The following is a 25,849-nucleotide window of genomic DNA, read 5'->3' as shown; positions in this document are numbered from 1 at the left end:
GGTACACAACGAATTGTCTGCTGTCAGCTTTAGCTGCACACGGAGCCCAGTATACAGTACATTGACTTAAAGTGGTGGTAAACCCTTACAACCAATTTTGACCTACAGGTAAGCCTAGATTAAGGCTTACCTGTAGGTCCAAGAAATATCTCCTAAACCTACACGGTTTAGGAGATATTTGCCGAAAGACAGACACCGCTGTCTACGGTGCATGTGCCGTAGGCAGCGGCACGCAGGCGCACTGAGCGCGCCGCAGTCAACGGCGATATGCCACGAGTGGCGGCTCCCGTGCGCATGCGCGGGAGTGACGTCATCGCGGCTTCGCCGAATGACAGCGGCGGAGCAGCGAGACCCACCGAGAAGATGGATGCGGCGGACTACAGGGGACAGCGGTGACTTCGCTGGCTCCTGTGTCAGGTAAGTGACACATAATGGGCTACTATACGATGCGATGCGATGCGATGCACAGTAGTCCATTATGCTTTACCTTTGCAGGGAATCAAAGAGGAAGTAAACCCATCAGGGTTTACTTCCTCTTTAATAAACTGCAGCGAGAATAACAGGAACACTCTGAAGTGAGATCTAGCTAAACTGCCTGCTCTGTCTAACTGAAATGACACTCTGACGCTCTCTATCTCTCTCACATGCCACCCACAACACACTACACAAGGCCAACACGCAGACGGCCTTATATAATATGGGCCTACTCCCCTGAGCCAAGATTTGCCAAAGGCACCCTTCCTTTGGCCAATTATGGCTCTCTGTGATGGCGGCGCTGTGATTGGCCAAAGCATGCGGGTCATAGTGCATGCTTGGCCAATCATCAGCCAGCAATGCACTGCGATGCCGCAGTGAATTATGGGCCGCGACGCGCCACTCGAATTTGGCGCGAACGGCCCGTAATGTTCGAAATTCAAGGAATGGCCGAACAGCCAATGTTCAACTCGAACACGAAGCTCATCCCTACTTGTGGGACTCACACCGTCATGAAGACTATGACCGAATAAGGCCATTTTGTTACCCCCAGACCAATGTCTTCATCATCTGCTTCTCCATTGCCAGTCCATCATCTTGAGAGAACATAAAGCACAAGTGGTATCCTGAAGTGGTCCATCATTGTCCTAATGTTCCCATCCTCCTGGTGGGCACCAAGAAGGATCTTAGAACCAACCTGGATGTCACCAAAGAACTAAAAGAGCAGAACCAGCTACCAATCACCTACCAACAGCCTATATATATATATATATATATATATGTCTGCTGGTCAGAATATATAATAAATAACCATCATCATATTTTAGAGTATTAACCCTTGTCTGGCCGCACTCTCACCAGTGCTCCAAGGAGACCATTGTCTCTAAAGCTGGCTCACTATTTGCAGGAAACTCCTCCTTCAACAAGTGCGTCAACATTTTCAAGGGTCCCAACTTAGCCAGCAGAAGACTAACCTTCGCGGCACAGTGGTGTAGTGGTTAGCACTCTCACCTAGCAGTAAGAAGGGTCACTGGTTCAAATCCCAACCATGACACTACCTGCCTGGAGTTTGTATGTTCTCCCTGTGCCTGCGTGGGTTTCCTCTGGGTACTCCAGTTTCCTCCCACACTCCAAAGACATGCAGGTAGGTTAATTGGCTTCTGTCCAAAATTGACCCTAGTATATGAATGGGGACCTTGAATCGTGAGATCCTTGAGGGTAGGGACTGATGTAAGTGTGCAATGTACAAGGGTAGAGACAATTGTAGAAACTCACTCAGGTTGAACTGGATGGACTGGTGTCTTTATTCAACCTTACTAACTATGTAACTATGTAACCTTAAAGACTGTAAATAAAGGACCTGCTACGAGGGCAATTTACAGCATATTCATATTTCTCTATTTTCAGAAGGCAGAGGCCTAGCTTCCTCACCTCAAGTGTCCTTAGCCCTTATCGGCATTAGTACCGTCCTGCTGTTGCCCTATGCTGCTCATTTATTAAAGAGAACTACAGCTTATTCCGGTTTGGTTAGAACTTAAGGTAGCACTCTAACCATCTCAAGTGAAGCCTTACTATAGTGTAAGATATGAGGAAATCCTCGTTGTTATACTCTGCTTGTCTGAACATTACTTGATAATATACTTTGTTACTTTTCCACAACGTCTCGAGTCTCATTTCCGGGTGATCCTAAGTAGGAATGAGCCGAACACCCCCCGGTTCAGTTCTCACCAGAACCTGCAAATGGACCGAAAATTTGCGCAAACTTTAGAACCTCATTGAAGTCTATGGGACTCGAATGTTCGAAATCAAAAGTGCTAATTTTAAAGGCTAATATGCAAGATACTGTCCTAAAAAGGGTTTGGGGACCTGGCTCCTGCCCCAGGGGACATGGGTCAATGCAAAAAAAGTTTTAAAAACAGACGTTTTTTAGGGAGCACTGATTTTAATAATGCTTAAAGTGAAAAAAATGTGAAATATTCCTTTTAAATATGGTGCCTGGGGGGTGTCTATAGTATGCCTGTGAATTGGCACGTGTTTCCCTGCAAAAAATGACATTTAATGGAAAAAAAGTAATTTAAAACTGCTTGCGGTTTTAATGTAATATCGGGTTCCGGCAATATGGATGAAAATCATTGAGAAACATGGCATGGGTAGCCCTCCCTGCCCATTACCAGCCTATTTGGGTCTTGTACGCATATTAAGGGGAACCCCGTACCCATATTAAAAAAAGGAAATGCGTGTGGCCCCCAGGCCCTATATACTCAGAACAGCAGTATACAGGCAGTGCAAACAAGACAGGGACTGTGTAGGTTTGTTGTGTTAAGTTGAATCTGTTTGTAATTTTCAACTGGTACATTTTTAAAGTGTAGCTCCAGTCAAAAAAACTATTTTTAAGCTTTTTGGAAAACATAGAGAAGGGTTATCACCCCTGTATAATTTTTTTTGATAATTTTTTTTTTGAAAATTTGGGGTTTTTAGTAAAACAAGGATTGGGATAAAGCATCAGTGGAGAGGAGACACGTTTTTCCCATATCAACTCCTACAGGAGAGAATTTTCCGTTCCTAGGGGGAGATTTCATCTCATTTCCTGTTGTCTCCTTCCATTTGCAAATAGGAGACGTTTGTAAGTTGGATGTTTGAAAGTAGGGGCCTGCCCTATATGCTCTGCAGAAATGGCGGAACAAGGTGTTGGTGTTGCCACAACATTGTAAGTCCTCAAAGTGACTCTTGGTGGGCGCAGGAACGGGCCCTGCTGTGAAATATTATATCAAGCATTGTAATTACATGCCCCTGTTGAACAGGGGCATAAAAATTGGGCCTTAGGCACTGGTGCTGGTGCCACAACACTGCAACCTCTCCCATATACTCTAGTTGGAGTGCAGGAATGAGCCCTGCTGAAAAGTATTGAATCAAATATTTTAATTACAGGCCCCAGTTAAACAGGGGCTGAAAAATTGGGCCTTAGCCACTGGTGGCGGCGCCCAGAACCAAAAATGTTCTTCCAAGCAATCAGCAGGATCATTGAAGAGGAAGAGGATAGACAGTCAACATAACAGGACAGTCACTCAGCATCAGCATAGGCAGTCTTGAAGGGATCTGACATTTCAAAAACAATTATTCGATTACATCAGCTTCAGGTGCTTGGTAGCTGTGGGTGATCCAAGACTGATTCATTTTTATGAAGGTCAGTCGATCAACCGAGTCAGTGGACAGGCGCACCCTGCGATCGGTTACAAAGCCTCCAGCAGCACTGAATGTGCGTTCCGAACGAACGCTGGATGCAGGACAGGCCAGTAGCTCAATTGCATACTGTGCAAGCTCTGGCCAGTGATCCATCCTCAAGACCCAGTATCCCAGAGGATTTTCAGTGGGAAAGGTGTCCAAGTCTGACCTTGCCCCTAGGTATTCCTGCACCATGTAAATCAGACGCTGGCGATGGGTGCTGGAACCGATCATACCTTGGGGCTGCGGACTAAAAAATTGTCTGAACGCATCGGTCAGACGGCCACCTTCTCCACCGCTCCTTCTGTGGCTCAGCAACACGTTGTCCAGGACCAGGAGTTTGTAACCTCCCAGTCTCTGGGAACTTGTTTCCCTGACCTTTCTGCAAGGCCTCCCGGAGATGTCTCATCTTCTGCTCCCTCTGCGATGGCAAGATAAGGTCAGCAACCTTACCCTTGTACTGTGGATCAAGGAGAGTTGCCAGCCAGTAATGATCCCTCTCATTGATCCGCTGAATACGAGGATCCTTCCGCAGGCTTTTCAGGATCAGGGAGGCCATACAGCGTAGGTTAGCTGAGGCATTTGGTCCGGAGTCCTCTGGGTCAATAAGGACGACATGATCCGCAGCCACCTCCTCCCAGCCACGTACAAGTCCACGGGTTTCTTGGGACTGTAAATCATCCCTATAAGACTGCCGCTGCTGATGCTGAGTGCCAGCCTCCTCCTCCATGCTGACACAATCATCCTCCTCCTCCTCCTCGTCCTCTTCCTGTGTGATCGGCTGGCACAGCAGGAACACTGTCTGGATAAAGGGGGCCTTGAGAGGCAAGGAAGTCCTCCTCTTCCTGCCTCTGTTCTGCCTCAAGTGCCCTGTCCATTATTCCACGCAGTGTATGCTCCAAGAGGTGGACAAGAGGTACAGTGTCACTGAAGCATACACTGTCACTGCTCACCATCCTTGTGGCCTCCTCAAACGGTGTCAGGGCAGTGCATGCATCCCTGATCATGCCCCACTGGCGTGGTATGAAAAAACCGAGCTCCCCTGACCCTGTCCTGGTGCCGTAGTCGCACAGGTACTCATTGATGGCCCTCTGCTACGTGTGCAGCCACTGCAGCATGGCCAACGTTGAGTTCCACCTGGTGGGCATGTCACATATAAGGCAGTTCTTTGGCAGGTTCAACTCCTTTTGGAGCTCAGCCAGCCGAGCACAGGCATTAAATGATCGGCGGAAATTCACACAGACTTTCCTGGCCTTCCTTAGGACATCTGGTAAGCCCGGGTACCTGCCCAAGAACCGCTGCACCACCAGGTTAAGGACGTGAGCCACACAGGGCACATGGGTCAGTTGTCCCTGTCGGAGGGCGGAGAGGAGGTTGCTGCCATTGTCGCAAACCACCATTCCTGGCTTAAGCTAGCGTGGCGTCAACCACCTCTCGGCCTGCCCCTGCAGAGCTGACAAAACATCCGCCCCAGTGTGGCTCCTGTCCCCCAAACAAACCAGCGCAAGCACGGCATGGCATCGTTTTGCCTGCGTACTTGCGTAGCCCCTGGAACGCCTACGAAGCACCGCTGGTTCTGAGGACAGAGCACTGGAAGAGGCCATGGAGGAAGAAGAAGAGGAGGGGGTGGAGGAGAGAGGTGTGTCACAACCAATAGTAGCATTTTGGAGGCGTGGTGGCGGAACAACCTCCAACACTACTGCACCTTGTCCTGCATCCTTCCCAGCTGCCAGAAGATTCACCCATTGCGCCATGAAAGATAGGTATCGTCCCTGTTCATGCCTGCTGGACCATGAGTCAGCGGTAATATGCACCTTACCGCTGACCGCCCTGTCCAGCGAGGCAAGGACATTGCCTTCCACATGCCGGTAGAGAGCCGGAATCGCCTTCCGTGAGAAAAAGTGGCGTTTGGGGACCTGCCACTGAGGAACCGCACATTGTACAAACTCACGGAAGGGGGCCGAGTCTACCAACTGAAAAGGCAGCAGTTGAAGTGCTAGCAATTTAGCCAAGCTAGCATTCAACCGCTGGGCATGTGGATGGCTGGGAGTGAACTTCTTCCGCCGGTCCAGCAGCTGGGGCAGGGACATTTGCCTGCTATAATCGGACGTGGGTGTACCGCTAGCAGATTCCCCGCAAGTACATGTCTATGACACACCTAATTCTACACCTTCATTCCTCTCAGAGCAGGTTTCAGAGAGGACTGAAGGTCTAGTGGGGTTGGAGATGCCAGCTGATGAGGAGCAAGGAGAGGTCCGCTTTGTTCTTTGGTGTGGGTCTTTGAGGTACGCTTGCCAACGAGTTGCATGGCAGGTCAACATATGTCTGGTCAAGCATGTGGTGCCCAAGCGGCTGATGTTTTGGCCATGCGAGATACGCTTGAGACATATGTTGCAAATAGCAGCGGTGCGATCTGATGCACTCGTCTCAAAAAAGGCCCACACCAAAGAACTTTTAGAATAACGCGCAGAGGCAGCGCTCTGCACAGGCGGAGCTCTGCGGTGTGATTCAGTCGGTGTGCTGCCCCTAAGCTGGCCCCCGGAGGGCATCCTGCCTCGTTGGAGATGTGCTTCCTCCTCCTCCTCCTCCTCCCTCCTTCCAGGCACCCACGTGGAGTCAGTGCCCTCATCATCCCCTCCCTCTTCATCACTGGAGCAAACCTGGCAGTATGCTGCAGCTTGTGGAACATGACTGACAGATTTCTGTCCTTCTTGAGCATCCCCTCTCTCTGCGCTCACGCTACTGCCTTTCTCTAGCTGAGTATCATCATCAGAGCCTACAAAACACTGGGCATCCTCCTGGAGCATGTACCCAACACTGTGCTCAAAGAGTTCAGGAGACTCCCCAGGAGGACGTGGTGGGTCTAGGGAAGGAGTCACTGATGATGACATTGAGAGGAGGGAAGACGATGCGTTGGCAGCTGCTTTACCAGTACCCTGAGCCTGGGTGAGAGAGGATGAGGAGGATGAAGAGGGCTTGGTCATCCACTCTACCAAGTCTTCGGTATGTTGTGGCTCAACACGTCCAGCTGCCAAAAATAAGGACAATCGTGTCCCATGGCCACGTTCTGATGATGATGCACCGTGTCCACGACCAGCACTGTTGTCTCTAGACACAGAGCCTGCTTGCCCTCTTTTATCGGCTCGTGCCTGTCTGCCTCTCCTTGTTGGCCTTCCAGACATGGCCTGCAGAGAGATGTAGCTGCAAAAAGCTGGGACGTATATGTATACTGATATACTGCAGTTAGCAGAATCAACTGCCTGCCTGTAGTATTATTACTATGAGAACACCAGCAATTGGTGTAGCTTTAGGCGTACACTGTGCAGATGACACAATACACCGACTATAATTACTGCAGCTGCCTGCCTGTGGTATAGGATCAGCAGAAACACCAACAATTGGGGTAGTTTTAAGTGCACACTGTGCAGATGACACAGTACACCGACTGTAATTACTGCAGCTGCCTGTGGTATAGGATCTGAAGAGCACCAGCCATTGGGGTAGCTTTAGGCGCACACTATGCAGATGACAAAGTACACCGACTGTAATTACTGCAGTTGCCTGCCTGTGGTATAGGATCAGCAGGACACCAGTAATTGGGGTAGCTTTAGGTGCACACTGTGCAGATGGCACAGTACACCCACTGTATTTGCAACAGCTTCAAATTAGATGAAATCACACTGTCTCTCCGTCTATCTCTCTCCAACACACTACACAAGGCCGCCACGCAGGTGGCATTATATAGTGTGGGGAATGTACTAAACCCCCTCAGCTATAATTGGCCAAAGCCTTCCTGGCTTTGACCAATTACAGCTCTCTGTTTTTTCCGCGCTGGGATTGGCTAAAGCATACGGGTCATAGTGCATGCTTGGCCAATCATCAGCCAGCAATGCACTGCGATGACGCAGTGAATTATGGGCCATGACACGCCACTCGAATTTGGAGTATACATGATCTGCCAAAAGTTCAGTAAAATTATTCCTACTGCTCAAGGCCAGGTGTGGAGTTACTCAAGGGGTACATGTGGTGCCCTGGTGTCTCTCTAAGGAACCCGGGTCTGAAATAAGACATTGGGGTTTATGAGTATCACTGCAATACAAGATAAGCCAGTGAGTCTAAGAGGAGAAGTTGCAGTGGGTAACCAAAGGAGGAAACAGCAACCAGTCATTGGCATAGTGCCTGGTTGGGTGACAGGTCCTCTGGTAGCGAGGGGGTTTGGTGTTCTGACCCCCTCCCTAGCTGTCCGTCTACACTGGTCACCAGGAGTGCAACAGGGTTATAGAGATCTATAACCTGGTCACGTGGTACGTAAGGCAAGAGTGAAGGGAGAGGACGCATGAGGTCAACGCTAAGTCCTCGGAGGGACCCCATTCTGTTACTGGGAGTGAGATGACAGAGGTATGCTGACTGATGGAGAAGGAAGAGGCTCCACATGTCCCTTCTAATGCAACACATACACCTGTACAAGTGTGTAGGAGGAGGACAACATCTTCTGGAGGAACTCCGCATACAACACTACACACGAGTGGCTCATCTCTGAGTTGGGGGACTGCCTTAATGTTTGATTCTTCACATGACCATGGCTCCTGCCTGGTCCTGGGCAACGGTGAGCATGCCTTCCGGTGAGGTTTTACCCATGTGGTAGTATGTGTGACTCCAAACACCGCCTGGAGCAGCTCAAAGAACCCACCCTGGGGGGGTAGTCCTCTCATTTGACCCAGATCTTGGTGCCCAATGAGTTAACGGGAAGCATGGAGGAAACATCCATCATCAACCCCACTACCCCTTACACTTCTGGCATCCAATGACTGACTACATTCCAGTGACATTACACAGGTCACTGGAACCGGCCAATCATACATCACAGTTCACATTACACGGGTCACTGGAACCGGCCAATCATACATCACAGTTCACATTACACGGGTCACTGGAACCGGCCATCATACATCACAGTTCACATTACACGGGTCACTGGAACCGGCCAATCATACATCACAGTTCACATTACACGGGTCACTGGAACCGGCCAATCATACATCACAGTTCACATTACACGGGTCATTGGAACCGGCCAATCATACATCACAGTTCACATTACACGGGTCACTGGAACCGGCCAATCATACATCACAGTTCACATTACATGGGTCATTGGAACCGGCTAATCATACATCACAGTTCACATTACACGGGTCACTGGAACCGGCCAATCATACATCACAGTTCACATTACACGGGTCATTGGAACCGGCCAATCATACATCACAGTTCACATTACACGGGTCACTGGAACCGGCCAATCATACATCACAGTTCACATTACACGGGTCACTGGAACCGGCCAATCATACATCACAGTTCACATTACACAGGTCACTGGAACCGGCCAATCATACATCACAGTTCACATTACACGGGTCACTGGAACCGGCCAATCATACATCACAGTTCACATTACACGGGTCACTGGAACCGGCCAATCATACATCACAGTTCACATTACACGGGTCATTGGAACCAGCCAATCATACATCACAGTTCACATTACATGGGTCATTGGAACCGGCCAATCATACATCACAGTTCACATTACACGGGTCACTGGAACCGGCCAATCATACATCACAGTTCACATTACATGGGTCATTGGAACCGGCCAATCATACATCACAGTTCACATTACACGGGTCATTGGAACCGGCCAATCATACATCACAGTTCACATTACACGGGTCACTGGAACCGGCCAATCATACATCACAGTTCACATTACACGGGTCATTGGGGACTCGGGTCCTGCCCCAGGGGAGTGTTTGGGGACTCATGTCCTGCCCCCATCCATCGATTGACTTGAGTAAAACCAGCCTGTTGAATTTTTTACATGTGATTACAGCCAATGGCTATAATCACCGTGTTCTTCACCTGACCCCGCCCCCCCTCTGACGCTAGTGGGGGAAGCCGGGCTTCCCCAATGATGTGTGGGTGACCCCGCCCCCCCTCTGATGTAACAGAAACCTGCGTTATCACTGACTTTCAATGAGTGTTCTCTGTATTACGGGAGCCGACAATTCCTTATAGCCGCGAGTGATTTTACCACTTCCCACCCGGCCAATGCACATATACGGCCGGGTGGGAGCCGTCTACTTCTGATAGGATGTTCAGGAACGTCCATCAGGAGGAGCGCGATCCCGATGCGCCCGTGTCACCCGGACACGGCGCATCTCAGATCGGCAGGAGGGCTCTGTGATTGGCCCTCCTGATCACATGACGGCCGTGTCCAATCACGGCCGTCATGTGATGTAAACAAACAGCCGGTTGCTAGGCAATCGGCTCCTCCTCTCCTCACACAGAAGTCATCGCTGAGGAGAGGAGAGCAGATCGCTGCAGCCGGCTGATGATCAGTGAGTATGGGCTGTTTTTTACAGCTTTTTACTCACTGATCATCAGTCTAGTGTACACACAAATCACCACACAGTCCCCACATATGTCCCCAAAACACACATGTCCCCAAAACATACATGTCCCCAAATAATAAAAACATGTCCCTAATAATAAAAACATGTCCCCCACATATGTCCCACTAAAATCACTTGTCCCAATGATTATCTGCACACATATGTACGTGATCACCTGCACACATATGTACATGATCATTTGCGTACATATGTCCGTGATCACACAAACCAATTATTATACACTTAACAGAATTTTTTTTACCAAAAACATGTAGAAGAATACATTTTGGCTTAAATTTATGACAAAATTTGATTTTATTGGATTTCTTTTAAAATAGAAAAAAGAAAATATTGTTTTTTTTTCCAAATTTCCGCTTTTTTGTGCTTATATCGCAAAAAATAAAAAACGGAGTCGTGAATAAATAACACCAAAATAAAGCTTTATTTGTGCGAACAAAATGATAAAAATTTCATTTGGGTACAGTGTAGCACGACCGCGCAATTGTCACTGAAAGCGCTAGAGCGCTGAAAGCTGAAAATTGGGCTGGGAAGGAAGGGGGTGAAAGTGCCCTGTATTGTAGTGGTTAAAATGACCTTTTTTCCTGCAGAAATGACACTTTGTGCAGGGACAGTTCTAAGCACCAGAAACATGCGCCCCTTCACAGGCATACTATAGATACCCCCCAGGTACGAAATTTAAAGGAATATTACACTTTTATTGTTTCACTATAATCATTATTAAAATCACTGCTCCCGAAAAAACTGCAGTTTTTAAAACTTTTTTTGCATTGATACATGTCTCCTGGGGCAGGAGCTGGGTCCCCAAACACTCCCCTGGGGCAGGACCCGGGTCCCCAAACACTCCCCTGGGGCAGGAGCTGGGTCCCCAAACACTCCCCCGGGGCAGGACCCGGGTCCCCAAACACTCCCCTGGGGCAGGACCCGGGTCCCCAAACACTCCCCTGGGGCAGGACCCGGGTCCCCAAACACTCCCCTGGGGCAGGACCCGGGTCCCCAAACACTCCCCTGGGGCAGGACCCGGGTCCCCAAACACTCCCCTGGGGCAGGAGCTGGGTCCCCAAACACTCCCCTGGGGCAGGAGCTGGGTCCCCAAACACTCAGCTGGGGCAGGAGCCGGGTCCCCAAACACTCCCCTGGGGCAGGAGCTGGGTCCCCAAACACTCCCCTGGGGTAGGAGCTGGGTCCCCAAACACTCCCCTGGGGCAGGAGCTGGGTCCCCAAACACTCCCCAGGGGCAGGAGCTGGGTCCCCAAACACTCCCCAGGGGCAGGAGCTGGGTCCCCAAACACTCCCCTGGGGTAGGAGCTGGGTCCCCAAACACTCCCCTGGGGCAGGAGCCGGGTCCCCAAACACTCCCCAGGGGCAGGAGCTGGGTCCCCAAACACTCCCCTGGGGCAGGAGCCGGGTCCCCAAACACTCCCCTGGGGCAGGAGCTGGGTCCCCAAACACTCCCCTGGGGCAGGAGCCGGGTCCCCAAACACTCCCCAGGGGCAGGAGCTGGGTCCCCAAACACTCAGCTGGGGCAGGAGCCGGGTCCCCAAACACTCCCCTGGGGCAGGAGCTGGGTCCCCAAACACTCCCCTGGGGTAGGAGCTGGGTCCCCAAACACTCCCCTGGGGCAGGAGCTGGGTCCCCAAACACTCCCCAGGGGCAGGAGCTGGGTCCCCAAACACTCCCCAGGGGCAGGAGCTGGGTCCCCAAACACTCCCCTGGGGCAGGAGCCGGGTCCCCAAACACTCCCCTGGGGCAGGAGCTGGGTCCCCAAACACTCCCCTGGAGCAGGAACTGAGTCCCCAAACACTCCTCTGGGGCAGGAGCCGGGTCCCCAAACACTCCCCTGGGGCAGGAGCTGGGTCCCCAAACACTCCCCTGGGGTAGGAGCTGGGTCCCCAAACACTCCCCTGGGGCAGGAGCCGGGTCCCCAAACACTCCCCTGGAGCAGGAACTGAGTCCCCAAACACTCCCCTGGAGCAGGAACTGAGTCCCCAAACACTCCTCTGGGGCAGGACCCGGGTCCCCAAACACTTTTTAGGACAATAACTTGCATATTAGCCTTTAAAATGAGCACTTTAGATTGTGAAGGTTCGAGTCCCATAGACTTTAACAGGTTTTAAAGTTCACAGGAAGTTCCGGTCTGTTCTCAGGTTCTGGTGCGAACCGGACAGGGGGGTGTTCAGCTCATCCTTAATCAGGAATTTTCAGGCGGTGATGAAGTCAGGGACCCGACCAGCGGAGGTGACACTTGCAGAGCAGCCTTGTGTGCCAAGCCGGGGACCGAGCCGGCCAGCGGGGGGCGAAGCTTGAGAAGTGTCTGGAGTGCCAAGCTAGGGCCCCAGCAGAGATCGGGGGTGGGGAGATATCTCCGTGAAGATTGGAGGAGCTCCAGGGATTCGGAGTGAGTGAATCGGAGGGATCGGGAGCTCAGTGTTGAAGAACTACAAGAGACAGTTGTAGTGAAGCTGAAGGAACTGATATGTTTGACTGTTAAAGACTCAGGCATGGGAGACGGCATTCCTGCGTGTGCAGATGTGGCCCCTCGCTGGGGCATTTCCCTGGACGGCTGTCCTCCTATTGAAGTCCCCGGAGTCTTCCAATTCAATCTACAGCTACTTAAGGGTGTCCTGGCCCTAACCCGCTTTCCCCCCAAAATATAAAAAGGACTGTTACTGTTACATCCAAGAAGTGTCTGGAGCCCAATAACGTTGCCCACCTTGCACCCACCATGCCTCCCAACCCCCCACATACAGAAGGGCATCAGCTGTCTTTGGCCCGGAAAGTTCTCATTAGACCAAAGGAGGCCGGAGACCTTCCTACATAAGAGCCACACCACCTCCTGAAAAGCGATCGGCGAGCCCTTCATCATGTCATAAAGCTGCCTGCTGAGATGGAGAGAGACGTGACCGGAGTGCAGCACACTGGACAATTTCCTCCGCCAGAGGGGCCAGAGGAGCCAGAGGAGCCAGAGGAGCCAGAGGGGCCAGAGGGGCCAGAGGAGCCAGAGGGGCCAGAGGGGCCAGAGGGGCCAGAGGGGCCCAGTGCCATTGCCCCTCCCCCCCTTTATAAATCCAACACTGACCGCACATACCTACCTCGGCTCCTGACCACGATGCCCTCCTCTGATTGGTGGAGAAGAGAAAAGGGGGAGTATATAGCAATGAAATCCAGAACGTGGCTCGGGTCTTCCACGTGCTGCGAGTCATCATGTCTGGACAGCCAAGACCCCGGAGTTCAGTTCATTTCCTCAGCGGGGTTTGCCCAATGCCAGGCGGGCACCAGTCATCTGCCCCACCTGTCTGAGATGCCGGTCTCTCCTTCACCCATTGCCCCACTGCGAGGTGGTCTTATGCCAGTCTATAGTCGGGTCCCCAGTAGCCCTCAATGGAGACGGATTGCCGGGAACTTCCGAGGACAACGGAGCCAATTCCAGCCACAGGACCTTCACCCAACCCCCGAAGAGTCTCCTGGGAAGGACTCCCAATGGATATCGGAGCCCTGAGGCTCTATGATCCTGGAGCTGAGTCTCCACCTGGAGGTCCTCCCGGGTGAGGCTTCCAACTCCACAACTGCCTATTGTTACCCTCCCCATCAGCCCATATTACCCCCCATGGGGTGTGTCTTTACTCTCCCACTCGGAACAGGACATCCCGAGGACACCCAGAATGTCAAGAGGGAGTGCCAACGGAGGGCGACCCTTCTCCAGGGGCATCCAGCATTCATGCCCCTCCCAATGCCACACACACCCCCAAATATAGCCAAAATATACCCCAAATATACCCCAAATATACCCTCAAATATACCCCCAAATGTACCACAAATATACCCTCAAATATACCTCAAATATACCCCATATATACCCCAAATATACCCCCCAAATACCCCATATATACCCCAAATATACCCAAAATATACCCCAAATATACCCAAAATATACCCCATATATACCCTCAAATATACCACAAATATACTCTAAAATATATAAAAAATATACCTCAAATATACCCCCAAATATACCCCCAAATATACCCCAAATATACCCTCAAATATACCCCAAATATACCAAAAATATACCCCAAATATACTCTCAAATATACCCCAAATATAATCTCAAATATACCCAAAATATACCCCCAAATATACTTCAAATATACCAAAGATATACCCCAAATATACCGCAAATATACTCTCAAATATAACAAAAATATACCCCAAATATATCCCCAAATATACCCTCAAATATACCCCAAATATACTCTCAAATATACCCCAAATATACCCCCAAATATACCCTCAAATATACCCCAAATATACCCTCAAATATACCCCCAAATATACCCTCAAATATACCACAAATATACCCCAAATATACCCCCAAATATACCCTCAAATATACCACAAATATACTCTCAAATATATCAAAAATATACCCCAAATATACCCCAAATATACCCCAAATATACCCTCAAATATACCCCAAATATACCCCCAAATATACCCTCAAATATACCACAAATATACTCTCAAATATAACAAAAATATACCCCAAATATATCCCCAAATATACCCCAAATATACCCTCAAATATACCCCAAATATACCCCCAAATATACCAAAAATATACCCCCAAATATACCCTCAAATATACCCCAAATATACCCCCAAATATACTTCAAATATACCAAAGATATACCCCAAATATACCCCAAATATACTCTCAAATATATCAAAAATATACCCCAAATATACTCTCAAATATACCCCCAAATATACCCTCAAATATACCCCAAATATACCCTCAAATATACCCCAAATATACCAAAAATATACTCCAAATATACTCTCAAATATACCCCAAATATAATCTCAAATATACCCAAATTATACCCCCAAATATACTTCAAATATATCAAAAATATACCCCAAATATACCCCCAAATATACCTCAAATATAACAAAAATAAACCCCAAATATACCCCAAATATATCCCCAAATATACCCTCAAATATACCCCAAATATACCCCCAAATATACCAAAAATATACCCCAAATATACTCTCAAATATACCCCAAATATACCCCCCAAATATACCCTCAAATATACCCCAAATATACCCTCAAATATACCCCCAAATATACCCTCAAATATACCCTCAAATATACCCCAAATATACCCTCAAATATACCCCCAAATATACCCTCAAATATACCCCAAATATACCCAAATATATACCCTCAAATATACCCCAAATATACCCCCAAATATACCCTCAAATATACCCAAAATATACCCCCAAATATACCCCCAAATATACCCTCAAATATACCCCAAATATACCCTCAAATATACCCCCAAATATACCCCCAAATATACCACAAATATACCCCAAATATACCCCAAATATACTCTCAAATATATCAAAAATATACCCCAAATATACCCCAAATATACCCTCAAATATACCCCATATATACCCCAAATATATCCCCAAATATACCCTCAAATATACCCCAAATATACCCCAAATATATCCCCAAATATACCCCCAAATATATCCCCAAATATACCCTCAAATATACCCCCAAATATACTCCCAAATATACCAAAAATATACCCCAAATATACCCTCAAATATACCCCAAATATACCCTCAAATATACCCCCAAATATACCCTCAAATATACCCCCAAATATACCAAAAATATACCCTCAAATATACCCCAAATATACCCAAATATGTACCCCCAAATATACCCTCAAATATACCCAAAATATACCCCCAAATATACCCCCAAATATACCCTCAAATATACCCCAAATATACCCTCAAATATACCCTCAAATATATCCTCAAATATATCCCAAATATACCCTCAAATATACCACAAATATACCCCAAATATACCCCAAATATACTCTCAAATATATCAAAAATATACCCCAAATATACCCCCAAATATACCCTCAAATATACCCTCAAATATACCTCAAATATACAAAATATACCCCAAATATACTCTCAAATATACCCCAAATATACGCCCAAATATACCCTCAAATATACCCCAAATATACCGCAAATATACCCTCAAATATACCCCCAAATATACCCTCAAATATACCCAAATATACCCTCAAGTATACCCCAAATATACCCAGAAATATACCACAAATATGCCCCAAATATACCCTCAAATATACCCCTAATATACCCTCAAATATACCACAAATATACCCCAAATGTACCCTCACATATACCCTTCTCTATGTACAGCGCCCCCCTGGATTGTACACAATGCTTCTCTATGTTTGAACCTTACACTGATATCTACACAAGTGACTGGGTGGGTGGAGGGACCTTGGATGGTGCAGTGGACATAGTCCTCTTGAGTACAGGGGTATATCACACCCTCCAAATCCCACCTTTGTGGAAAGTCCACTGTCCAACGTATTTAGTAAGAACCATGGCGTTCCAAGAGTACCTGAACTTCCCACCCAACCCTCCACCCTTCACTGAGAGACGGTGTTCTGTCTACTCCTTTTTTGCAAATAAAAATCCTTGAATTGGATCCGGTGTTTCTACAATCCTTTGGGCCATTAACCTTCGGGAACCCCCTAGAGGCACACGAGGTCAGGAAGGTAACGGTGAGCCCAATAAAACCAGCCGCTCCTTCGGGGGTCAGCGCTTCATAAAGAAATTCCAAAAATTGTGTTTTTTCCACAATTTTTTTACACCCTGTCGGGCACGGCGGGGATCGGGGACACTGACTGGTGACAACATTTTTTCTTTTCAATTTTGTTATTTTTTTTCTTTTTGATCGCATTTCACACCCCCCCCCCCCTTTTTTTTTCTTTTTTACTGCAGCTCTCTGACATGCCGATCAATTTGTATGACTTGTCTGCCCCCCTCCCCACCTAATACTGGCTGTCAGGTTGCACCCCCCTCCCCCCTCCCTTCCTTATTTCCTGATCATGCCTGAATCTCTCAGACTTTGGACGGGTGATTTCCCAATGTACGGATGATGTCATCCCACATGGCCCCGCCTACTTCCTCTTGCATCATAATCACCAAGAGAACATATCCAGTAAATGCTCCTTGGTGGATCCAGCTCAGCCTCGCACCCCCTTGTTGTGACGTCACCCCCAACCCCCAACCCTGTCTAAGTGCTTCCCTCAGATCAACGCCATGAGAAGGATGGGGGGACACACAGGACAGGAGGGGAGCTTCCGAGGTAAGAGGATTTATTATAATACTAGACATGTGCAGGAGGAAAACTATTTAGCTTTTTTCAATTTGTTATTTAACTAAATTCATTTAGATAAATTTGTTACATTCATTTTCAGGTTTATTTTGTTTCCTATTAGAAAAAAATTTGACAGAATTTTAAAAAAATGGACCACATTAAAAAAAAAAAAAAAAATCGACCGAATTAGAAAAGACTATACTATTCAAAATTCGAATTTCACAAGACGGACAGATTCTATTTTATTTTATTACATTCTATTGAATTATATTCTATTCTTTAATATTTTTCTTTATTTTTATTGTATTGCTTTATTATTTTATATTCTATGTATTCTTTTAAAAAAAAATCTATTTCTATTTTTTTTCTAATTCAATTCGAATTTGTTTTCCAATTTGATTCGATTAAAATTTCGTCTGTTTTTGTTTATTCTCAAACGTTATTTCGGATTTGTTTAAATTCGTTACTATTGTAATCCGGTAATTGGGATGCTTTCGAATTTCCGAATAATGAAAAATTTGTCTGAATTTTGATTCGGAACGAAGTGATATGCACATGTCTAGGGAATGTGAGGAGTCCCCCTAGTTCTCTCCCCCCTCACCTCTTATAAATCCCATCCTCCTCTCTTCCCCCCCCCCCCCGTGACCTATACCTGTTGTATGCTTATTCCTTTCAATAACATGTCTGGGTGTGTCCTAATCCTGGGGGGTGCTAATCCTGGGGGGTCCTAATCCTGGGGGCATCCTAGTCCTGAGGGCATCCTAATATATGGGGGTCCTAATCCTGGGGGCATCCTAATCCTGGAGGGTCCTAATCCTTGGGGGTCCTTATCTTGGGGGTCCTTATACTGGGAGCATCGTAATCCTGGGGGGTCCTAATCCTGGGGGGTCCTTATCTTGGGAGGTCCTTATCCTGGGGGCATCCTTATTCTGGGGAGTCCTACTCCTGGGGGCATCCTTATTCTGGGGACTCCTACTCCTGGGGGTCCTTTTCCTGGGGGGCTGCTTATCCTGGGGACATCCTACTCCTGAGGGTCCTAATTTTAGGGGCATCCTAATCCTGGGGGACCTAATCCTGGGGGGTCCTTATCCTGGGGGCATCATAATCCTGGGGCCATCCTAATCCTGCATGCTCCTAATCCCTGGGGGCATCCTACTCCTGGGGGTCCTTTTCCTGGGGGGTCTTTATACTGGGGGCATCCTAATCCTGGGGACATCCTACTCCTGGGGGTCCTAATCTTGGGGGGTCCTTATCCTGGGGGATGCCAGTCTTGGGGGGTCCTTATCCTGGGTCTGCTAAGTGTTTGGGGGACCCTTGGAGGGGTCGGTGTTCCGGCAATGAATGTCATAAACATTGAAACTATCATTTTTTCTTTGTAAATATCAGGACAAGACACACCCCCTTCACAGGACACACCCCCTTCACAGAACACACCCCCTTCACAGGATACACCCCTGCACAGGGCACACCCCCTGTACAGGACACAGCCCTGCACAGGACACACCCCCTGCATAGAACACACACCCTGCACAGGACACACCCCCTGTACAGGACACACCCCTGCACAGGACACACCCCCTGCACAGGACACACCCCCTGCACAGGACACACACTCTGCACAGGACACACCCCTTGCACAGGACACACCCCTGCACAGGACACACCCCCTGCACAGGACACACACCCTGCACAGGACACACCCCCTGTACAGGACACACCCCTTGCACAGGACACACCCCCTGTACAGGACACACACTCTGCACAGGACACACACCCTGCACAGGACACACCCCTGCACAGGACACACACCCTGCACAGGACACACCCCCTGTACAGGACACACCCCTGCACAGGACACACCCCCTGCACAGGACACACACTCTGCACAGGACACACCCCTTGCACAGGACACACCCCTGCACAGGACACACGCCCGGTACAGGACACACCCCTGCAAAGGACACACCCCCTGCACAGGTAAAGTAGGAGCATTTGCATCAAGAAGTGCCTCACCAGTCTCTGTGGGGGAGGGGGTCACTGATGTAAGGGGGGGGGGTCACAGGAATAAAAGTCCCTTACATATTAGTACCCCCCTCTTTACCTGAGTGCATTCACTCTGCAGAGGGTGGTCTCTACTTATGGTCACCAGAGTCCCGACTCCCCCCCTCCCCCACATACAAACAATGGAGTCCCCAGTATTCCCCTTTAAATCAGAGTCCACAGAGTTACCCCGTACACCAGGGCCGGATCCAGCCTCTCTGATGTGGGGGGTGCAGTAAAAAATGTCAGAGAGGCCGAGGATGGACTCTGATGATATTTGCACTGAAAACTGACATTTGATGTACTTTTTGTGTCAGTAGAAAATGTTGTCTCTGTCAGTAAATTTCACTTAAGCAGGTTGGTAACGCTGACACCCCTCCCCCCCTGGAGCGATCCCAGACCACATGCCCTTAACATGGGAGGGTTCCCTGGACCTGCCATGGGTGACCCCCTCCCCCGCCCTGGTTTTGGGGGTTTGCAGACTGGGGGGGGGGAAGTCTTGTACTCTGATCTCTGATCTCCCAGCTATAAGCTAATCCATTGTGGTGGGACCTGCTCCTCTCTGTGAAGATTTGGGGTTCTCCTTCTACTAGAGGAAGTATTTCAGGGAGATTAGTAAAATTATTATATGGGTTTTGTTTGGTGCCAACAGTTTGCTCTGCACTTTATGAGGGCGCACAGTACAGTCTCCATGCAATCCAATACACGGGGATCTTACTGCTGGTGCCCCCCGATCATAAGGAAGCCAGTTGGTTGTCCATCCCTAAATGAAGAACTGGTTTTGGGTAGACTCTTCCTTGACAGATTTGTTGGATGTTGAAGTTTCGTACAGCTGACTTCATTCTTTGGTTTCTTTCCCAGGTTTCTGAGATTGGACACAACAGAGACCATGCAGAGCATTAAGTGTGTGGTAGTCGGGGACGGGGCTGTGGGGAAAACTTGTCTTCTAATGCGTTACCAAACCAATACCTTCCCTGATGAGTTCTACCCAAGCGTGCTTGATGACTACACTGGCCCCATTACAGTGGATGGAAGAACTATGAGCCTAAACTTGTGGGACACACACGGCAATGAAGACTATGACCGACTAAGACCATTGTCTTACCCCCAGACCAACGTCTTCATCATCTGCTTCTCCATTGCCAGTCCTCCATCTTATGAGAACGTCAAGAACAAGTGGTACCCTGAAGTGGTCCATCATTGTCCTAACGTTCCCATCCTCCTGGTGGGCACCAAGAAGGATCTTAGAACCAACCTGGATGTCATCAAAGAACTAAAAGAGCAGAACCAGCTACCAATCACTTACCAACAAGGGGTCAGCCTGTCCAAGCAAATTCACGCAGTGAAATACATGGAGTGCTCAGCGCTGAACCAAGATGGCGTCCAAGACGTTTTCTCAGAGTCAGTGAGAGCCGTTCTCAACCCAGTAAAAAAGAGTCCATGTGTCTTACTGTGAAAAGAAGATGCCTCCAAGATGACGATCTGCTCACTGGGACCTCCTCGTGCTGGTCTCAGATCACGTGACTTTGTCCTGAAGAACCACAACCTACGTAGACCTCAAAGACCAATATTGCAGACTCCTCTATGTGTTCCTTATGTAAAATGTTCATTAGACCAAAGAAACCCCAGATGAAGATGAAAATGTCCGACCTCCAGCAATATCTTCAATGGTTTTGTCTGTTGCGGTGTTGGGCACAATATATATATATATATGGCTGCTACTCAGAATATATAATAAATAACCTTCATCATATTTTAGACTATTAACCCTTGTCTGGCCGCACTCTCGCCAGTACTCCAAGGAGTCCATTGTCTCTAAAGCTGGCTCACTATTTGCAGGAAACCCCCTCCTTCAACAAGTGCGTCAACATTTTCAAGGGCCCCAACTTAGCCAGCAGAAGACTAACCTTAAAGACTGTAAACAAAGGACCTGCTACGAGCGCAATTTACAGCTCCTTGTGCTGGTCTCAGATCACGTGACTTTGTCCTGAAGAACCACAACCTATGTAGACCTCAAAGACCAATATTACAGACTCTTCTATGTGTTCCTTCTGTAAAATGTTCATTAGACCAAAGAAACCCCCAGATGAAGACGAAAATGTCCGACCTCCAGCAATATCTTCAATGGTTTTGTCTGTTGCGGTGTTGGGCACAATATATATATATGGCTGCTGCTCAGAATATATAATAAATAACCTTCATCATATTTTAGAGTATTAACCCTTGCCAGTCCATCATCTTGAGAGAACGTAAAGCACAAGTGGTATCCTGAAGTGGTCCATCATTGTCCTAATGTTCCCATCCTCCTGGTGGGCACCAAGAAGGATCTTAGAACCAACCTGGATGCCATCAAAGAACTAAAAGAGCAGAACCAGCTACCAATCACTTACCAACAGCCTATATATATATATATATGTCTGCTGGTCAGAATATATAATAAATAACCTTCATCATATTTTAGAGTATTAACCCTTGTCTGGCCGCACTCTCGCCAGTGCTCCAAGGAGACCATTGTCTCTAAAGCTGGCTCACTATTTGCAGGAAACCCCTCCTTCAACAAGTGCGTCAACATTTTCAAGGGCCCCAACTTAGCCAGCAGAAGACTAACCTTAAAGACTGTAAACAAAAGACCTGCTACGAGCGCAATTTACAGCATATTCATATTTCTCTATTTTCAGAAGGCCGAGGCCTAGCTTCCTCACCTCAAGTGTCCTTAGCCCTTATCGACATTAGTACCGTCCTGCTGTTGCCCTATGCTGCTCATTTATTAAAGACAACTACAGCTTATTCCGGTTTGGTTAGAACTTAAGGTAGCACTCTAACCATCTCAAGTGAAGCCTTATTATAGTGTAAGATATGAGGAAATCCTCGTTGTTATACTCTGCTTGTCTGAACATTACTTGATAATATACTTTGTTACTTTTCCACAACGTCTCGAGTCTCATTTCCGGGTGATCCTAAGTATTATCACAAATCATTAATCTCTACCTATTGACATGCACACCCGAGGTGTCAGTGGCTATGGACGTACTTACCCGAGGTGTCAGTGGTGCTGAGGTCTTCGCCAAGTTCAAGGTAAGAACAGAAGACCGGACATATTTTACAATTGCACAGTTTCTGGTCCATATTGTCCTTACTGAGAAGTTCTTCACATCCACCGACCACCTTTGAATTATTATGTAAAGGTAAAGGTTCTTGTTTGACACAATTCACCAATATTGGTTGAACTTGATGGACTTGTGTCCTTTTTCAACCAGACTAACTATATAACTATATAACTATCTGCTCAAGGCCAGGTGTGGAGTTACTCAAGGGGTACATGTGGTGCCCTGGTGTCTCTCTAAGGAACCCGGGTCTGAAATAAGACATTGGGGTTTATGAGTATCACTGCAATACAAGATAAGCCAGTGAGTCTAAGAGGAGAAGTTGCAGTGGGTAACCAAAGGAGGAAACAGCAACCAGTCATTGGCATGGTGCCTGGTTGGGTGACAGGTCCTCTGGTAGCAAGGGGGTTTGGTGTTCTGACTCCCTCCCTAGCTGTCCGTCTACACTGGTCACCAGGAGTGCAGCAGGGTTATAGAGACCTATAACCTGGTCACGTGGTACGTAAGGCAAGAGTGAAGGGAGAGGAGGCATGAGGTCAACGCTAAGTGCTCGGAGGGACCCCATTCTGTTACTGGGAGTGAGATGACAGAGGTATGCTGACTGATGGAGAAGGAAGAGGCTCCACATGTCCCTTCTAATGCAACACATACACCTGTACAAGTGTGTAGGAGGAGGACAACATCTTCTGGAGGAACTCCGCATACAACACTACACACGAGTGGCTCATCTCTGAGTTGGGGGACTGCCTTAATGTTTGATTCTTCACATGACCATGGCTCCTGCCTGGTCCTGGACAATGGTGAGCATGCCTTCCGGTGAGGTTTTACCCATGTGGTAGTATGTGTGACTCCAAACACCGCCTGGAATACATTTTATAAGAAATAGGGACTTTAAGGAAAACAAGGTCTGATAGGGCCCAATGATTCCATCCCTAGGGACTTTAAATGATAACACAGCCTGGTAAGGTCGTGAGTATCCATCCCAATTACATTAACCATCAAGGAGGGGAAATAATTTACAAGGGGGGGGGGAGGGTGGGACTTTAAATGCAGCACATGGAAGCAAAACAATAAAAGGGCGAATGTGAAGAAGTTTTATTGATACATCCATCTAGATATACAAAAATACATAATAATAATGCAAATAAATATAAATAAATAAATACGAAATAAAAATGCCAGATAACATACAAATAATGATACATATGATGATAAATCCATTAAAAATACACTACAATTAAGTGCATTTATAATATAAAATAAGCAAGACAATATAAAAATAAATATAAAAATTCATATGATGTAAACAATAAAGCTTTTCCTCATTCGTCTCTAAGGACATGGTATATAACAATACTTTAAAGGTAAAATCCGCAGGACCTATGACCTCACTAAAACTGAAGGGGGAGTAAAAATTCTATATTGACCTAGAGGTCTTAATGCAATTTGGTAAATACATAGAAACCGGTAGCTCTACGCGTTTCGTGACTTAGCCGCCACTCATCAGGAGCGAGCATATATGGGATCTAGGAAAAAAGATTTTTTATATGAAAATAGAAAAATTAATTAAATATATATCAAAAATAAATAAATAAATTATATATATAAATGACTAGAGAAACAAGGTTGGATAGATAATCCCAACCAAAGCTAACTTACTAGAATTCGCTATGTAGCCGATGCGGTAATGGGACTGAAAGAGCGGTCCGGAGAACAGCTCCAACCGGGAGCTGAGGTGGACAAACACCCAGCACCGATATGGGCGATAGCCAGGGTGAGTGACTCGCAGAGACATTCTAAAGGGAGAGAAAGGAATGGGGTGAGAAAAGATAGAAGGGGGAAAGGGAGGGGGGGCAAAGAAAGGGAGAAGGGGTTAAAGAAAACCCAAATAGAAAAATTACACGAATATGTACAAAGATGTAAAAAGAGGAAAGAAAAAAAGGGGGGGGGGAAATGAGGAAAGAAGTGAAGGATATGTGAGTGGTGGGTAAAGCATAATGGTATGCAGAAGGGGGAGTGAGATTGGTACAATTGTGAAACTAGAAACCAGTGAGTTAAAATATTCAAAATTAAGTGTTGAGTGAAAACAAGTTACCTGGTAAAACATGTTGGTATCAGTGAAAAGAAGCCGAAGAGATCAGATACTGGCTAAACCCAGTAAAGGTGGACATAAGGAACGCCCTGCCTGCCAGGTACACCCGGGGGAGGGGGGGGGGAAAAGGGGGGAACAGCCCAGAAAGAACGTCGGTCACAGGGGAGTCCACCAACGCCACGCCATTTGACGGAGGGGAAGGCCCCGTGCGCCGGGAACCGGAACCTCCGGTCCAATCTCACTCCCCCTTCTGCATACCATTATGCTTTACCCACCACTCACATATCCTTCACTTCTTTCCTCATTTCCCCCCCCCCTTTTTTTCTTTCCTCTTTTTACATCTTTGTACATATTCGTGTAATTTTTCTATTTGGGTTTTCTTTAACCCCTTCTCCCTTTCTTTGCCCCCCCTCCCTTTCCCCCTTCTATCTTTTCTCACCCCATTCCTTTCTCTCCCTTTAGAATGTCTCTGCGAGTCACTCACCCTGGCTATCGCCCATATCGGTGCTGGGTGTTTGTCCACCTCAGCTCCCGGTTGGAGCTGTTCTCCGGACCGCTCTTTCAGTCCCATTACCGCATCGGCTACATAGCGAATTCTAGTAAGTTAGCTTTGGTTGGGATTATCTATCCAACCTTGTTTCTCTAGTCATTTATATATATAATTTATTTATTTATTTTTGATATATATTTAATTAATTTTTCTATTTTCATATAAAAAATCTTTTTTCCTAGATCCCATATATGCTCGCTCCTGATGAGTGGCGGCTAAGTCACGAAACGCGTAGAGCTACCGGTTTCTATGTATTTACCAAATTGCATTAAGACCTCTAGGTCAATATAGAATTTTTACTCCCCCTTCAGTTTTAGTGAGGTCATAGGTCCTGCGGATTTTACCTTTAAAGTATTGTTATATACCATGTCCTTAGAGACGAATGAGGAAAAGCTTTATTGTTTGCATCATATGAATTTTTATATTTATTTTTATATTGTCTTGCTTATTTTATATTATAAATGCACTTAATTGTAGTGTATTTTTAATGGATTTATCATCATATGTATCATTATTTGTATGTTATCTGGCATTTTTATTTCGTATTTATTTATTTATATTTATTTGCATTATTATTATGTATTTTTGTATATCTAGATGGATGTATCAATAAAACTTCTTCACATTCGCCCTTTTATTGTTTTGCTT

The 25,849-nt window shown here is 47.1% G+C and overlaps 1 protein-coding gene across 1 annotated transcript; it reads left to right on the top strand.

Annotated features, from left to right (window-relative positions):
• The first annotated feature begins 17,236 nt into the window (after positions 1-17,236).
• On the top strand, positions 17,237-22,385 carry LOC143958886 (rho-related GTP-binding protein RhoG-like). The gene is made up of 2 exons (XM_077467869.1): positions 17,237-17,403; positions 20,317-22,385. Exon 2 carries the CDS (start codon positions 20,345-20,347, stop codon positions 20,909-20,911), a length of 567 nt encoding a protein of 188 aa, XP_077323995.1. The 5' UTR covers positions 17,237-17,403; positions 20,317-20,344; the 3' UTR covers positions 20,912-22,385.
• The last annotated feature ends 3,464 nt before the right edge of the window (positions 22,386-25,849 follow it).

The sequence above is a fragment of the Lithobates pipiens genome, unplaced genomic scaffold, assembly GCF_037356315.1.
Source record: "Lithobates pipiens isolate NorthernLeopardFrog02 unplaced genomic scaffold, aLitPip1_a1.2 Scaffold_63, whole genome shotgun sequence".
Taxonomy (NCBI): domain Eukaryota; kingdom Metazoa; phylum Chordata; class Amphibia; order Anura; family Ranidae; genus Lithobates; species Lithobates pipiens.
Note: the sequence above shows the minus strand (reverse complement) of the source record. Positions and strands in the feature narration are given on the sequence as shown.

Coding starts and splice junctions, on each gene's coding strand:
- LOC143958886 (XM_077467869.1), top strand. CDS start 20,345: ATGCAGAGCATTAAGTGTGTGGTAGTCGGGGACGGGGCTGTGGGGAAA.